We start from the raw sequence: 16,036 nt of genomic DNA, 5'->3' as shown, positions 1-16,036 counted from the left end.
GGGACGGGGGAGCCTGGTGGGCTGCTCTCTGTGTGGTCGCACAGAGTCAGACACGACTGAAGTGACTTAGCAGCAGCGGCAGCAGCAGAGATATCTTTTGATATGTATTGCCTAACTTGTTTCTTTCTTTTTATTTTTTTTTAATTTTCTGTTTTAAAATTTGTTGAGTTTTGATTGTGCTGGGTCTTCATTGCTGCACGGGCTTTCTCTAGGTGCAGCGAGCACGGGCTCCTCTCTCGTTGTGGTGCACAGGCGTCTGATTTGCGGTGTTTTCTCTTGTGGAACATGGGCCCTAGGCCGTGCGGGCTTCAGTAGCTGTGCACTTGGGCTCAGTGGTTGCAGCTTCCAGGCTCTGGAGCGAAGGCTCAATAGTTGTGGTGCCCTGGCTTAGTTACTCCACAGGATGTGAGATCTTTCTGCATCAGGGATTGAACCCGTGTCTCCTACCTTGGCAGGTGAACTCTTTACCACTGAGTGACCAGGGAAGCCCCTAAGTCATTTCTTTCTCTCTTTAAGAATCATTCTTTTTCTGTCCTTAAATGTTGATACTCCTGAGGACATTCTCTACAGCCTCCTTCTCACTCTAAACATCTTTCCTGCCTTAATTCTGTTCCCCTAGTTTCAGCTATCAGCCATATAGTGTTGATTCCAAATTGTATCTCTAGTTCAAGCCTCTATTTAATGGTATCTAAATCTGTCTGGATCTCAGCCTTCTCATGTACCAGACCAGCTTCATCATTTTGCCATTGCAAGCCTAAATCTTTTTTCACCGTTCCTTGGCTTGATGAATGGTACCATATGCAAAGAAAAAGCTTTCATCATTCTAGACTCACTTTTCTCCTGCACTTTCCCAATGTCATCAGTCACTACATCCTATTGGTTTTATTTCTTAATCTCAGGAGTCCATTTGCTTTCTGGTACCAAGTTTTTTTTAGCACCTGTTTTGAGTTTTATTTTAAATTTTTTAAAAAATTTATTTTTGAGGTCTGGTTGGATTACACTGTCATGTTAATTACTGCTGTTCAGCACCAAGATTTTTGTTTTGATTCTTGTTATTACAATTGGGTTGTGGCATGCTGCGATTCATGGGGTTGCAAAGAGTCGGACACGACTGAGCAACTGAACTGAACTGAACTGAGTCTCGTATAAACTGTGTTCCTCTGACTTTCAATCCCATTGCATATCAATATGCCCTAAATTGTATATTTTTTAAAATACAAATGTGAACACATCCCTCCTTTTCTTAAAAATCATTCAAAGCTTCCCAGTCGCCTTCCAGAAATTTCTCAACTCTATAGCACATTGGTCAAGACTCTTCATGACATGGGTGATACCTCCTTGTCCAGCCTTATCCCTCTTGACTCCTTCACACTTTCCTGTTGTCCAGTTATACCAGAATCTATTTGCAGAACCTATAATTTGCTCTGCTTCTCACCTCTGTTCTTATGCAGGTTCCTGTCCCTGAAGTACCTCCATTTCTCATGCTTCTGGCCAACTTTCTCTTCATTAAGACTCAGCTCAGATGCTTTCTCCTCTTGGAAGCCCCTGGCCTCATATTGAGTTAGCAGCCCCTCTTCTGTACTCCCCTAGCCTCATGTACTTGCCTCTGATGGAGCTCTTCTCATGTTATACTGTAATCAGTAGTTCTCTTCTATATCAGCACCTATAGTGGAGGGACTGTGTCTTAATTATCCTCGTAGGAGATATTCAAACTTCTTGAATGCAAAACACAGAGGAAAGTTTGCAAAATAGTAATTATATTTAATTGTCAAGGAGTCTGCTTTCACCTCTTTGGAGCATTAACAGTATCATTTGCTTTTATCACAATAATGAAGTGACTAAAATAAGGAAACTTTCTATGAACTCTTTAATACAGTTGGATTAAATGTTTTATTGGATAATATTTTATATACACTACCGTGTTCAGTTCAGTTCAGTTTCTCAGTCATGTCCGACTCTTTGTGACCCCATGAATCACAGCACACCAGGCCTCCTGTCCATCACCAACTCCCGGAGTTCACTCAGACTCGTGTCCATCGAGTCAGTGATGCCATCCAGCCATCTCATCCTCTGTCGTCCCCTTCTCCTCCTGCCCCCAATCCCTCCCAGCATCAGAGTTCTTTTCCAGTGAGTCAACTCTTCGCATGAGGTGGCCAAAGTTTCAGCTTTAGCATCATTCCTTCCAAAGAACAGGACTGATCTCCTTCAGAATGGACTGGTTGGATCTCCTTGCAGTCCAAGGGACTCTCAAGAGTCTTCTTCAACACCACAGTTCAAACGCATCAATTCTTCGGCACTTAGCTTTCTTCACAGTGCAACTCTCACATCCATACATGACTACTGGAAAAACCATAGCCTTGACTAGACTGACCTTTGTTGGCAAAGTAATGTCTCTGCTTTTGAATATGCTATCTAGGTTGGTCATAATTTTCCTTCCAAGGAGTAAGCGTCTTTTAATTTCATGTTGCTGCTGCTGCTAAGTCACTTCAGTCGTGTCCGACTCTGTGCGACCACATAGACGGCAGCCCATCAGGCTCCCCTGTCCCTGAGATTCTCTAGGCAAGAACACTGGAGTGGGTTGCCATTTCCTTCTCCAATACATAAAAGTGAAAAGTGAAAGTGAATTCACTCAGTCGAGTCTGACTCTTCACGACCCCATGGACTGCAGCCTACCAGGCTCCTCTGTCCATGGGATTTCCCAGGCAAGAGTACTGGAGTGGGGTACCATGACCACCCATCTAACTTCTGTCTCCAGGAATCTGATTATTTAGGTACCTGGTATAAGTGAAATCATATGATGTTTTGTCTTTTTATGACTAGCTTATTCTACTTAGCATAATGTCCTCGAAGTTCATCCATGTTCTAACATGTGTCAGAATTTCTTTCCTTTTTAAGGCTGAATAAGAGTCCACTGTATATATATGATATTTTGTTTACCCATTTATCTACTGATGGACAGTTGGGCTGCTTCCACCTTTTGGCTGTTATCAATAATGTTGCTGTGAATATGAGTGTATCAGTGTCTTTCTGAGACCCTCTTTTCGATTCCTTTGGATACATATCCAGAAATAGAATTGTTAGATCATAGGATAATTCTCTTTTTAATTTTTTAAGGAACCTCCATACTCTTTTTTTGCAGTGACCGCACCATTTTACATTCTCATCAAGAGTGCACAGAGGTTCTAGTTTCTTAACAGCCTCACCAGTATTGCTATTTTCTGTTTTGTTTTTGATGTCCTAATGGGTGTAAGATGATATCTCATTGTGGTTTTGATTTGCATTTCCTTAGTAATTAATGGAGGCTTTCCAAATGGCACAGTGGTAAAGAATCTGCCTTGCAGTGCAAGAGATGTAAGAGATGTATGTTTGATCCCTGGGTCGGAAAGATCTCTTGGAGTAGGAAATGACAACCCACTGCAGTATTCTTACCTGCAAAGTTCCATGTACAGAGGAGCCTGGCAGGCTACAGTCAATGGGGTCGTAAAGAGTTGGACACAACTGAGTGACTGAGCGCACACATGCACCCAGACACACACAGTAATTAGTGATGTTGGACATCTTTTAATGTACTTGTTGACTGTTTGTATATTTTCTTTGGAAGATGTCTATTCAAATCCTTTGCCCATTTTTTAATTGGGTTGCTTTTTGTTGTTGTTGTTCTTGAGTTGTAGCCCTTTATGCTTTTTCTCATATGGCCAATTGGGTATAGAGGTCAGGTTTTCCACAGCTGAACTGCCTCTGCACAAACTTCTCCCAGATCTTTAAAATATATAGCTGTAAGTTGCTCACAGTGTTTGACTTCAGGGACAGTATTGCTGTCACTTGACCTACTGCACTGTCATTAACTGCAGCTGGGTAGTGTGTTTCAGGCCCACAGGCTGAACTCTTCAACAGTGCTTTTGTGCATGTTAAGATGAGTTAGAGCTCCTGACTTGTCTGGATGGTGGCTCTTATATGGAATTTCCAAAAAAGATACTTCAAAATTTAAAAAGTTCTCTTCCCTCTTGGTTGTTGCATTCATGCATGGCTTGAAACCTAGTGAGCAGAGTTCATTCTGAATTCCAGCCCCCATACATCTTGGATGGATGCTCTTGCGCTGGGTACACCTTGCACTCTACCTCACATGGCAGCCGTGCCTGCAGATTTCAGCTGCTTTTAGGGGCAGTAAAGTAATCATAAAAATACTGTCCTTGTTTGAAAGGGGTATGTATGTGGCGGGGAAGGGGGAGCTCTTGACCTCTGAAAGGGGATTGTCCAAGACTCCTTACCAAGATAATCACTGCTCCCATTAGTCTACAACTAGTCGTGTAAGAACTTGTTTGGGAAAAATATTCTAAACGAGACTTCCTCCAGTCCAGTAAAGCTGTATCAGAAAAACTATGTTTGGATAATGTTATTCATCCACACAATAGTATTGAAAAGGAAGGGGAAAAAGTGACTGAAATATTAGTGCTGGAGTGTTCTTCCTATGCTACTAATAGTAGTAATAATGTTGTTCCCGTATTAGTACAGGCAGATTCTTGTTATAGGAATGTTGGTAGATTGCAACCAGTGGTCTCAAGTTCTCCCTCCCTCTATCCTTGTTCCTTTGTTGTGTAACTTTGGGTGATATCCCATTCTGACTCTGAGCTCAGCCACCTGACTTGGATTGGCCCATGAGATGCTGGCAAACATGGCAAAACCGGGGGCTTGAAAGGATCTTGTGCAGGGGGGCTTGCCCTCCCTTGGGGTTCCTGGAACCTTTTTGTCTCCATGTGAATACGCCTGGGCTAGCCTGCTAGAGGATGAGAGACGTGAGAAACTCAGACTTAGGTTTTGGCTTGTTGCTATATCTCTGCCTTCTAGAGTCCCCTGGTCTAAGTTTCTTTGATTTACTTTCCACAGAGAATAAGTATTCTTGTTGAGAAAGAGAAGTCAACTAGTTTCATGGGAGTAGGGCCTGGGTTCTACTTACCTTTGTTCTTGTAATAGCTGCAGCCTAAACCCCTTCCTTCTGTGCTGCTGCTGCTGCTGCTGCTGCTGCTGCTGCTGCTGCTAAGTCGTTTCAGTCGTGTCCGACTCTGTGCGACCCCACAGACGGCAGCCCATTGAGCTCCTCCATCCCTGGGATTCTCCAGGCAAGAACACTGGAGTGGGTTGCCATTTCCTTCTCCAATGCATGAAAGTGAAAAGTGAAAGTGAAGTCGCTCAGTCGTGTCCGACTCTTCGTGACCCCATGGGCTGCAGCCTACCAGGCTCCTCTGTCCATGGGAGTTTCCAGGCAAGAGTACTGGAGTGGGATGCCATTGCCTTCTCCTGCCTTTATAAAATGTGACTGTGTGAATGAACTTGTATATCCCTCTTTGGGCACTCAGGTTTCACTCCTAAACACGTCACCATTCTGCTAGTCTCTGTTTTCATATATAAATCTCTCCTTGTTTCATCAAAGATAGACTTTGTGTTTCTGTTTCTTATTCTCTTGCTGTTCTTAGGGTGACTTAAGAAAGGTAATGAAAGCAGAAAGGTGTTTACTCCATTATCTTTATACTGAAAGTCTCTTAGATTTCTTTTTTTTTTTTACCACACCATGTGCCTTGTGGGATCCCAGCTCCCCAACCAGGGATTGAACCCATGCCTTTGTTGGTAAAAGCACAGATTCCTAACCACTGAACTTCCAGGGAATTCCCTCTTAGATATTGACTTTAAAATGGAATTTGAAAGAGAATCTATGTTTTAATTATACAAATTCTATTGGATATTCTATAAATATCAGTGATAATATTACTATTTTTCTCTAATTAAAAAAATCTAATACTGCTTCCCAGTTGTATATGAAGATTCTTTCTTTTTGATTGACAGAGTCGTGTTGGTATCCAACTATACACGAACCCTGGATATTTTACAAGAAGTCTGCAAGCGTCATGGATATGCTTATACAAGACTTGATGGACAGACCCCAATCTCTCAAAGGCAGAAAATTGTTGATGGCTTTAATAGTAAATACTCTTCTGATTTTATTTTTTTGTTAAGTTCAAAAGCTGGTGGTGTGGGGCTTAACCTTATTGGAGGATCTCACTTAATCCTCTATGACATTGATTGGAATCCAGCTACTGATATCCAGGTAGGACTGTTTCTATATTAAACAAACAGTATAAAATGCCGAAGGGGGATACGGTGCCTGTGGGGATATGAGGGTGATGATGAAGTATAAGAACTGCTGCATATTCAGCCCTTATTTTGTATCAGGCATTCCACTAAATGCTTTACATCTGTTCAGTCCTCACAGTAATCCTACAAGTGTGCATGTTGTAAGCTCCGTTTTGCAGATGAAGGTATGGAAGCTTGTTCCAGGTCACATAGCGTGTAAGAGGCAGAGTCAGGATTCATACCCAAGCCTGTATGTCTCCAGGCCCTACTTGACTCTGTAGTTAGCTGGGCCTTCAGGATGCCCATGGCCATCAGGGGAGGACAGCAAGGTGTTGTAGGTACCATGATCGGTGTTTGTGCAGGGTATAGTGAAGATGCAAAATTAGCTTCCTTAGGAAAATATCTCAGAAGCAGCCTTTGGTTTTCTTCAGAGTACAGTCCATCTTCACAGATTTTGAGGTTTCTACCTATAGATGTGCACCTCACCTGGTAGCTGTGTTAGGGGACTGGGAGACAACCTCAGGTTCAGTGATTCACTAGAAGGACTCACAGAATCAAGAAAAACAGTTTTACTCAAGTTAGGCTTTATTACAGTGAAAGGATACACAGTAAAATCAGCACAGGTAAAAGGTACTTAGGGCGGAGTCTAGGAGAGAGCAGGTACAAGCTTCCAGTTTTCCTTTCCCTATGGAATTGTATGGACAACACTTAATTTTCCTAGCATCAGTGAATGACAACACCCATGGAATTTTGTCAACCAGAGAAGTTCACCTGAGCCTTGATGTCTAGACTTTTGTTGGAGGTTGGTCAGGTAGGCACAGATTGGCCTCTGCAAAGGTCAAACTGGCCCAAGTCCACACCTAAATCACATCGTCAGCATAAACAGCTCTATGGCCCAAGACCCCAGGTAACCTAAGATGCTTTTATCAGGTACAGTATTCCAGGGGCTTCCAGAAGTTGGTCGAGGGCCATAATTTTCTTTGGAATGTTCAGGGTTTGAACATCAACTTTTTACTAAATAGTATCACTGATAAATCTTAAAACCTCAGGGATCTGCCTAGAGCCTGAGCTGATTGCAGGTATCCTAGGGTTCCTTAGAAGTGAATCATTAGCCTGTTGGACCGAGAATAAACCCTCCATGCCCATGCTATCCTTGGTTCTTTGCATTCTTACTTCCCATACTTGCTATCCCAGTTTTTTTGATGCAGATAGACCCTCTCACTGTTTCATGGCATCCTGTATTTTACAGTACCATAGTGAGTGTTCATTCATCCCTTTCTTTAACTCAGGAAAAAAAAATTGAAGTGGAGAAGGCTTAGTTATGCCTGGGCTTTGTTTTTTGAAGTTGTAAGTGAAATCTAGAATTCCTAGTCTTAAATTTATGAACACAAGTTGCTTATGTGGAGAAGGTTTCTATTGTACTTTCAGAATTCTCATTTATTTTCTACAGGCAATGTCTAGAGTGTGGAGAGATGGTCAGAAGCACCCTGTACATATTTACAGACTCCTAACCACAGGTAGTAACCCTCCAGTATGAAAAAAGGTGTATTCTCTTTGAGTAAATAAAGGTATTTTGTGTGTTAAACTATGCTTCAGTACCAGGAATATTATTTTGTTAGCTAGTATAATAATAAACATATTTTACCCTACCAAAATGACAGTTGTGAAGATCTGAAGGAAATCTAATGAATGTTTTCTCTTCAGGTACAATAGAGGAAAAGATCTATCAAAGACAGATCAGCAAGCAGGGTCTTTCTGGGGCAGTTGTAGACCTATCCAAGACATCTGATCATATTCAGTTTTCAGTGGAAGAACTTAAAAATTTGTTCACATTGCATGAAAGTTCACATTGTGTTACTCATGACCTGCTTGACTGTGAATGTACAGGAGAACATCATACAGGTTAGTTGTATTTTAATTCTGTTATGATGATGAAGTTAATTGGTCTCTTTAGCAGTTGAAAATATTTAAAAACAGAATGACTAAAATATTGACCACTTGCATATGTTAGTTTCTTTTTTCTTCAGGTCTTAGGGCAGCTGCAACATGGATATTTGAGAAATTTTTTTGCCCCCCCCCCCCCCGCTGCCGCCTTTTGTTTTTAATTGGAGGATAATTGCTTTACAGTGTTGTGTCGGTTTCTGCTGTGCGACAGCATGACTCAGATATAAGTGCACATGTATCCCCTGCCTCCTGAGTCTCCCTGTCACCCAGCCGAGATGCGCGTGCTGCACAGCTGCTTCCCGCGCAGCTGTCTCACACGTGGCGCTGTTGATCCGTCAGGGCTGCTCGTGCAGTCCATACATGCCCCCTCCTCCCCAGCTGGTCCACAGTCTGTTCTCTTCGTCTGCGTCTCTGCTCCTGTCCTGCACATAGGTTCGTCAGTACCGTTTTTCTAGATTACATATGTATGTATTAATATACGACATTTTCCTCTTTTTAACTTAACTTCACCCTGTATAACAAGCTTCAGTTTCATCCACCTCACTGCAGCTGACTCACATTTCTTCCTCTTTATGGCTGAGTAACATGCCATTGTATATATTTGCCGCAGCTTCTTTTAGGTCAGTGGACATCTAGGTGGCTTCCGTGTCCTAGCTCCCGTAAATAGTGCTGCAGTGAACATTGGGGCACATGTGTCTTTTTGAATTATGGTTTTCTCAAGGTTTATGCCCAGTAGTGGGATTGCTGGGTCATATGGTAGTTTTATTCCTAGTTTTTTAAAGGAATAGTGGCTGTATCAATTTGCTTTCCCACCTGCAGTGCAAGAGGACTCCTTTCTCCATATCCTCTCCAGTGTTTATTGTCTGTAGGTTTTTTGATGATAGTCATTCTGGCCAGTGTGAGGTGATATCTCATTGTATTATTGATTTGCCTTTCTTTAATAATCAGTGATGTTGAGTATCTTTTCATGTGTTTGTTGGCTATCTGTATGTCTTCTTTGGAGAAATGTGCATTTAGGTCTTCCACCCATGTTTTTGATTGGATTGTTTTCTGATACTGAGCTGCATGAGCTGCTTGTATATTTTGGAGATTAATCCTTTGTCAGTTGCTTCATTTGCAATTATTTTCTAACATTCCAAGGGTTGTCTTTTCATCTTGTTTATAGTTTCATTTTGCTTTTAATTAGGTCCCATTTGTTTATTTTTGTTTTTATTTCCATTACTCTAGGAGAGAAAATTTTAATTAGAACCCTATTAGTTCTCTCAATTTAGCTTATTTCAGCATCAGTTGTGGGAAAATTTGACTTATTAAGTAAAAATCTTTCAATTCCTGATGATAATGATTTAAGAATGAGAAAAATGTTTTTAATCCTTATTTCTATTTCACACATACACATACACATAAACACTTGACAAGCTAATCCTACTGTTTGTTTTGTGCACAACTTATTCCTAATGAGGTCATACTTTGTGGACAGTACGCATGGGCCACCATGCTTCTTAGTACTTCACACACTGGTTGTGCTGCTTAAATGAGACTGAAAGTGTCAACCCTCCAGAATGAACACCATTCAGGTAGGAACTCGATTTGGAGTAGTACTTGAGCAAGCAATGTCCAGAAGTTGGAAGTCACTTGATAATTGTATTGAGATGAGTTTAAGAAGTGAAACTGTATAGGACTAGCATGAAATAACCTATACTTTATATAGTCAACATTAATCTTCTCTATTTTATGTTTTTTCCATTTTAGTGATTTCTGCTCGATTTCTTTTCTTTTGCCCTGTATTTATCTACTTTTCCCCCTTATTTTCTAAAGTTTAATCCTTAGGTTAATGACTTTCACTCTTCTTTTCTAAAATGGGCATTAAGGCTGTAAATTTTCTACTAAGCTGAATCTCATAATTTTGATATGCCGTCTTAACTATTTTTCAGTTCTAAGTATTTTTTATTTTCCATTATGATTTCTTCTTTGGCTCCTGAGGTATTTAAAAGTCATGTTTAGAATGTACTTTAGTCTTTGTTATTGAATCTGGCTACTGCGCTGTAGTCCCAGTATGGTCTGCCTGATGGTGGTTCTTGGCGACTATAGAGACCTGGTGCGTGGCCTGGTGTGTCCAGTTAGCAAATGTTTCCCTTGTGCATGAAAATCATTCGTATTCCCTTAATTACTTAGTTTAGAGTTCTGCCATGTGAGTCAAAGTTTCTGTTACCAAATTAGTTTTTTCTTATTTTAAAGATTTAAAAATTTACTAATTTAACCAGAAAATCGGTAATGTTTACATATGAAAGCTATTTGAAAGTATAATGTATATGGTGGAAACACTTCCTCCTGTAATACCCTCATCTGTCTAGTTTGTAGTCCTGCTACCCTATAAAAAACCACTGTTACTAGTTTTTTGTGTATCCTTCTAGATGTATTTTTATACATCTGAATAAATGTATAAACATTTTTATGCTCTGAATAAATATTATTGCCCGGTTCCCCTCAGCCCCCCATAAGGGATAGTGTAGTATGTGTATGATTCTGTACCTTCTATACCTTTTTCTCCAAGAAAAAGAAACGCAAAAAAGCAAAATGGTTGTCTGAGGAGGCCTTACAAATAGCTGTGAAGAGAAGGGAAGTGAAACGCAAAGGAGAAAAGGAAAGATATACCCATTTGAATGCAGAGTTCCAAAGAATAGCAAGGAGACATAAGAAAGCTTTCCTCAACGATCAATGCAAAGAAATAGAGGAAAACAACAGAATGGGAAAGACTAGAGATCTCTTCAAGAAAATTAGAGATACCAAGGGAACATTTTATGCAAAGGTGGGCTCAGTAAAGGACAGAAATGGTATGGACCTAACAGAAGCAGAAGATGTTAAGAAGAGGTGGCAAGAATACACAGAAGAACTGTACAAAAAAAGATCTTCATGACCCAGGTAATCACGATGGTGTGATCACTCACCTAGAGCCAGACATCCTGGAATGTGAAGTCAAGTGGGCCTTAGAAAACATCACTATGAACAAAGCTAGTGGAGGGGATGGAATTCCAGTTGAGCTATTTCAAATTCTGAAAGATGATGCTGTGAAAGTGATGCATTCAATATGCCAGCAAATTTGGAAAACTTGGCAGCGGCCACAGGACTGGGAAAGGTCAGTTTTCATTCCAGTCCCAAAGAAAGGCAATGCCAAAGAATGCTCAAACTACTACACAATTGCACTCATCTCACACGCTAGTAAAGTGATCCTTAAAATTCTCCAAGCCAGGCTTTAGCAATATGGGAACCGTGAACTTCCTGATGTTCAAGCTGGTTTTAGAAAAGGCAGAGGAACCAGAGATCAAATTGCCAACATCCGCTGGATCATGGAAAAAGCAAGAGAGTTCCAGAAAAACATCTATTTCTGCTTTATTGACTATGCCAAAGCCTTTGACTGTGTGGATCACAATAAACTGTGGAAAATTCTTCCAGAGATGGGAATACCAGACCACCTGACCTGCCCCTTGAGAAACCTATATGCAGGTCAGGAAGCAACAGTTAGAACTGGACATGGAACAACAGACTGGTTCCAAATAAGAAAAGGAGTATGTCAAGGCTGTATATTGTCACCCTGCTGATTTAACTTTAACTTCTATGCAGAGTACATCATGAGAAACGCTGGACTGGAAGAAACACAAGCTGGAATCAAGATTGCCGGGAGAAATATCAATAACCTCAGATATGCAGATGACACCACCCTTGTGGCAGAAAGTGAAGAAGAATTAAAGAGCCTCTTGATGAAAGTGAAAGAGGAGAGTGAAAAAGTTGGCTTAAAGCTCAACATTTAGAAAACTAAGATCAAGGCATCCAGTCCCATCACTACATGGCAAATAGATGGGGAAACAGTGGAAACAGTGGCTGGCTTTATTTTTCTGGGCTCCAAATCCCTGCAGATGGTGATTGCAGCCATGAAATTAAAAGGCGCTTATTCCTTGGAAGAAAAGTTATGACCAACCTAGACAGCATATTGAAAAGCAGAGACATTACTTTGCTAACAAAGATCCATCTAGTCAAGGCTATGGTTTTTCCAGTGGTCATGTATGGATGTGAGAGTTGGGCTATAAAGAAAGCTGAGCACTGAAGAATTGATGCTTTTGAACTGTGATGTTGGAGAAGACTCTTGAGAGCCCCTTGGACTGCAAGGAGATCCAACCAGTCCATCCTAAAGGAGATCAGTCCTGGCTGTTCATTGGAAGGATTGATGTTGAAGCTGAAACATTTGGCCACCTGACTCGAAGAGCTGACTCATTAGAAAAGACCCTGATGCTGGGAAAGACTGAGGACAGGAGAAGGGGATGACAGAGGATGAGATGGTTGGATGGCATCACCGAATCAATGGACATGGGTTTCGGTGCACCCTGGGAGCTGGTGATGGACAGGGAGGCCTGGCGTGCTGTGGCTTATGGGGTTGCAAAGAGTCAGACGTGACTGAGCGACTGAACTGAACTAAACTCTACCTTTTTGATTTAATAGTATATGTCAAGATCTTTCTGTATCATTACAGAAAGAGTTTCCTCATTCTTATTTTCCCCTCAGTTATATAATCCTCCATTGAATGAATAGACCATAATTTATTCATCTAACCTCACAGCTGTGTAATTAGGTTCTTTTCAGTCAGTATGCATCTTCATTCATACATCTTTTTCCACATGTTCAAATATCTCTGTAAGGTTAATTATCACTGTTGCTCTGTCAGAGAATATGAGCATTTGTAATTTGGTAGGTCCTGCTAAGGTGCCCTCCACTGGAGTGCAGGTTGTATCATTTATACCCCACCAACAGTATACTATTTTCCCCCAGCTTTCCCAATTTAGGATTATCAGATGTTTGAGTTTTTGCCAGTCTGAGAGTAAAAATGGCTTATTTGTCTAGTTTTAATTTAATTTTCTTTCATTATGAGTGAAGTTGAGAATGCTTTTCTATGATTAGGAGCTGTATTTTCTTTATGTGAACCACCTGTTCATAACATTTGCCCATTTTTCTGTTAATAACCTAATTGTTTGTTAGACGTGTTATTGAGAAGTACATTAAAATCTTACAGTATTACAGTGAAGTTTTCTCTTTCTCATTGTTCTGTCAATTTTTGCTTTATATATTTTATATGTTGTTTGTGAAATGTTTTTATTATTTATTTTATTATTATATTTTCATTATGTAGGGATTGCTTTATCCCTAACATCTTTTGCTTTCATTTTGTCCTATGTTAATATATTACACTGACTTTCTCATTGTTAGTATTTATCTGATACATCTTCTCCCATTCTTTTACATTAAATCTTTCTGTATCATTTTAGGTAGCTCTCATTTAAATAGCATGAGCCTGAATTTTCTTTTTTTATCTGGTCTGATGTTTTCTTTCAACTAGAGCATTCAGTCTGTTTACATTAATTATAATTACTGATATATTTTGATTTGTTTCTACTGTCTGTCTTTTCATTTTTTGTTTTTTCCCCCAATAAGGGTCTATTAGTGTTTAAGTCTCTCAGTATTTTATTTTTCAGTATTTTTTCTCTTTCTAAAATTCTGTCTTTGCTGGGTGTACAGTTCTAGTTGATAGGGTTTTTTTTAATGTTTTGGGGTTTTTCTTGGTCAGTACTTTCGAGGTATTTTTCTGCTGTCTCCTAGATTCTCCAAGCAGCCTCAGCTTTTGTATCTTCTGCTCTGTTTGGTTCTTCTATTTTCTAGCTCTTGTTAAACTTCTCACCATTCCTCTCCTGAGTTTGTTGCACATCTTTATGTTTATTATCTTGAACTCTTTATTGGGTTGATTGCTTATCTCTACTTCTTTTAGTACGTCTTCTGAGGTTTTACCTTATTTCTTTGCTTGGAACATATTCTTCTGTCTCCTCATTTTGCCTCTGTGTTTATTTTTGTGTATTAAATAGGTTGGGTTTTCCTGATCTTGGAGAAGTGGCCTCTATTTCCTGTAGTCCTCTGGCTTTCCAATATGCAATTCCCTCTGGTCTTCAAAGCCAGATGTTTTGGGGGCTCATCTTCCCTGTGCGGGACCCCCAGGCTGGAGAGCTTGACATGGGCCACAGGCCCCTTGGTCCTTGGGGAGAATCTCTGCAGTTGTGATTATACTCCAGTTTGTGGGTCACCTACGCAGGGGGTTGGTTCCTGACTGCATCTCTGCCTCTCCTACCCATCTCCTTGTAGTTCCTTCTGTCTTTAATTGTGGAAAATCTCTTCTGTTGGTCTTCAGGTCCCTCTCATAGAAAGTTGCAAGTTGTAACAATTACATAGTAGTACTTTTGGTGTGCCCGTGGGAGAAGGCTAGCTCAGGGTCTTCCTACTTTGCCATTGTGGCCACTCTGTCATCCTTCAGATCTGAATAGCACAGGTCAGCTTCTCCTGTTATACATGCTCATAGCCCTGTCTGTCTGAGCTTCATACCCTTAGCTCTATTCGTAATGTGGCTCCATAGTTCCTTATTTCCAGTTTTGAAATCTAGAAAGCTTGAAAGACAAAAAGTTGTCCCCTGCCCTGTCCCTCATCTTCTTCCCTTGTGGCTCAGCTGGTAAAGAATCTGTCTGCAATGCAGGAGACCTGGGTTTGATCCCTGGGTTGGGAAGATCCCCTGGAGAAGGGAAAGGCTACCCACTCCAGTATTCTGGCCTGGAGAATTCCATGGACTGTATAGTCCATGGGGGCGCAAAGAGTCGGACACAACTGAAGGACTTTCACTCACTTCACTTTCATAAATTTGCAACAGTCTTATTTGGTGGCAGAAACCTTAGCTAAATTTATGTGAATTTATCGATGGTCTTTAATCTCTTGTACAACTGTTCTTGCCATAGCTGATTAATGAATTTGATTATGGAGTGTTATCCTATGTTTTTACAATTATATTCTAAATTTGGAAACCTATCTGGCCCCACAGGCTGTTAGATAAGAAATTGTGGCCCTATAATACATTTATCTCTCTGGATGATTATTTGCTTAATGTGTAGTTCTCTTGTTAGATCATAAGGTATTTGAAGTCAGAGGCCATGTCTATTTTTGTTGACCACTTTGGCCCTCTTTGCTCAAGTTAGCACATAATAAACAATTTATAAATATTTGTAGAAGGAATGAATTAATTGAATTTGCTCATCTTAACACGAACTATGGTAATCAAATGTAATAAATCACACAAACTCATTATATAATTAAAAAAGTATTATATATAATAGAATATTAATTGGCCTAAGGATTTTCTTATTGTTTTACTTATTTCAGGTGATTCATTGGAAAAACTCCCTATGTCTAGAAATTGTCAGCTTGGTCCACATCAACAGAAGTCTGATTCCCTGAAACCTCTCTCTATGTCACAACTGAAGCAATGGAAACATTTTCCTGGAGATCATTTAAATCTTACAGATCCTTTTCTTGAAAGAATAAGAGAAAATGTATCATTCTTTTTTCAAAATATAACCAATCAAACTACTGCTATATAATGAAATATTCCTTTATGACATTACTTTGCTTCCCCCTTTAAAAAGTTAATCTAGTAAGTAAATGTACTTTTGGAAAACAAATAGAATTATCTTAATTATAATAATGTATTTTGTTGCACACTGTATTATAGTTTTGATATGGTAGTCAAAACTGACTTGATTAATGTTTTGTATATGTTCCTAAATATTGAAACATTAAAGACATACTTCTGTCATCCTATAATTGCTTATCAATAATTCCATAATTTGTGCACTTTATTAAGTGCTTTCTAAAGAATTTTTATAAGGAATACTAAAAGGTAAAATGCCCAGTTTCTTGTCTTTGGGAAAGCTAAATCGATTAGGAATTGTAGCCATAGATGTGGGAGACAATTGAAAACTTTGATAAGTTTTAAACTATAGCTCAAAGGAGAAAGAGAATGAGAGATTAGGATTACAGATGCTGAAGATGTGATGCAGGGCAGTTTGGGTGAGAATGGTGTGTAGGTTGTGGCAGGATGGGGAGGAGC

At 40.0% G+C, this 16,036-nt stretch overlaps 1 protein-coding gene across 2 annotated transcripts in view; it reads left to right on the top strand.

Annotated features, from left to right (window-relative positions):
- RAD54B (RAD54 homolog B (S. cerevisiae)) overlaps positions 1-15,744 on the top strand; it is a 111,811-nt gene extending 96,067 nt beyond the window's left edge. For both annotated transcript variants that reach the window (XM_005689235.3, XM_005689236.3), the window contains 4 exons: positions 5,839-6,100; positions 7,577-7,643; positions 7,831-8,028; positions 15,310-15,744. In XM_005689235.3, the coding sequence (XP_005689292.2) occupies positions 5,839-6,100; positions 7,577-7,643; positions 7,831-8,028; positions 15,310-15,527 (745 nt within the window). In that variant the 3' untranslated portion in view covers positions 15,528-15,744. The remainder of the gene's footprint in view (positions 1-5,838; positions 6,101-7,576; positions 7,644-7,830; positions 8,029-15,309) is intronic.

The sequence above is a fragment of the Capra hircus genome, chromosome 14, assembly GCF_001704415.2.
Source record: "Capra hircus breed San Clemente chromosome 14, ASM170441v1, whole genome shotgun sequence".
Taxonomy (NCBI): Eukaryota; Metazoa; Chordata; class Mammalia; order Artiodactyla; family Bovidae; genus Capra; species Capra hircus.
The sequence above is the reverse complement of the archived record's forward strand: the minus strand, read 5'-3'. Positions and strand labels throughout refer to the sequence as shown.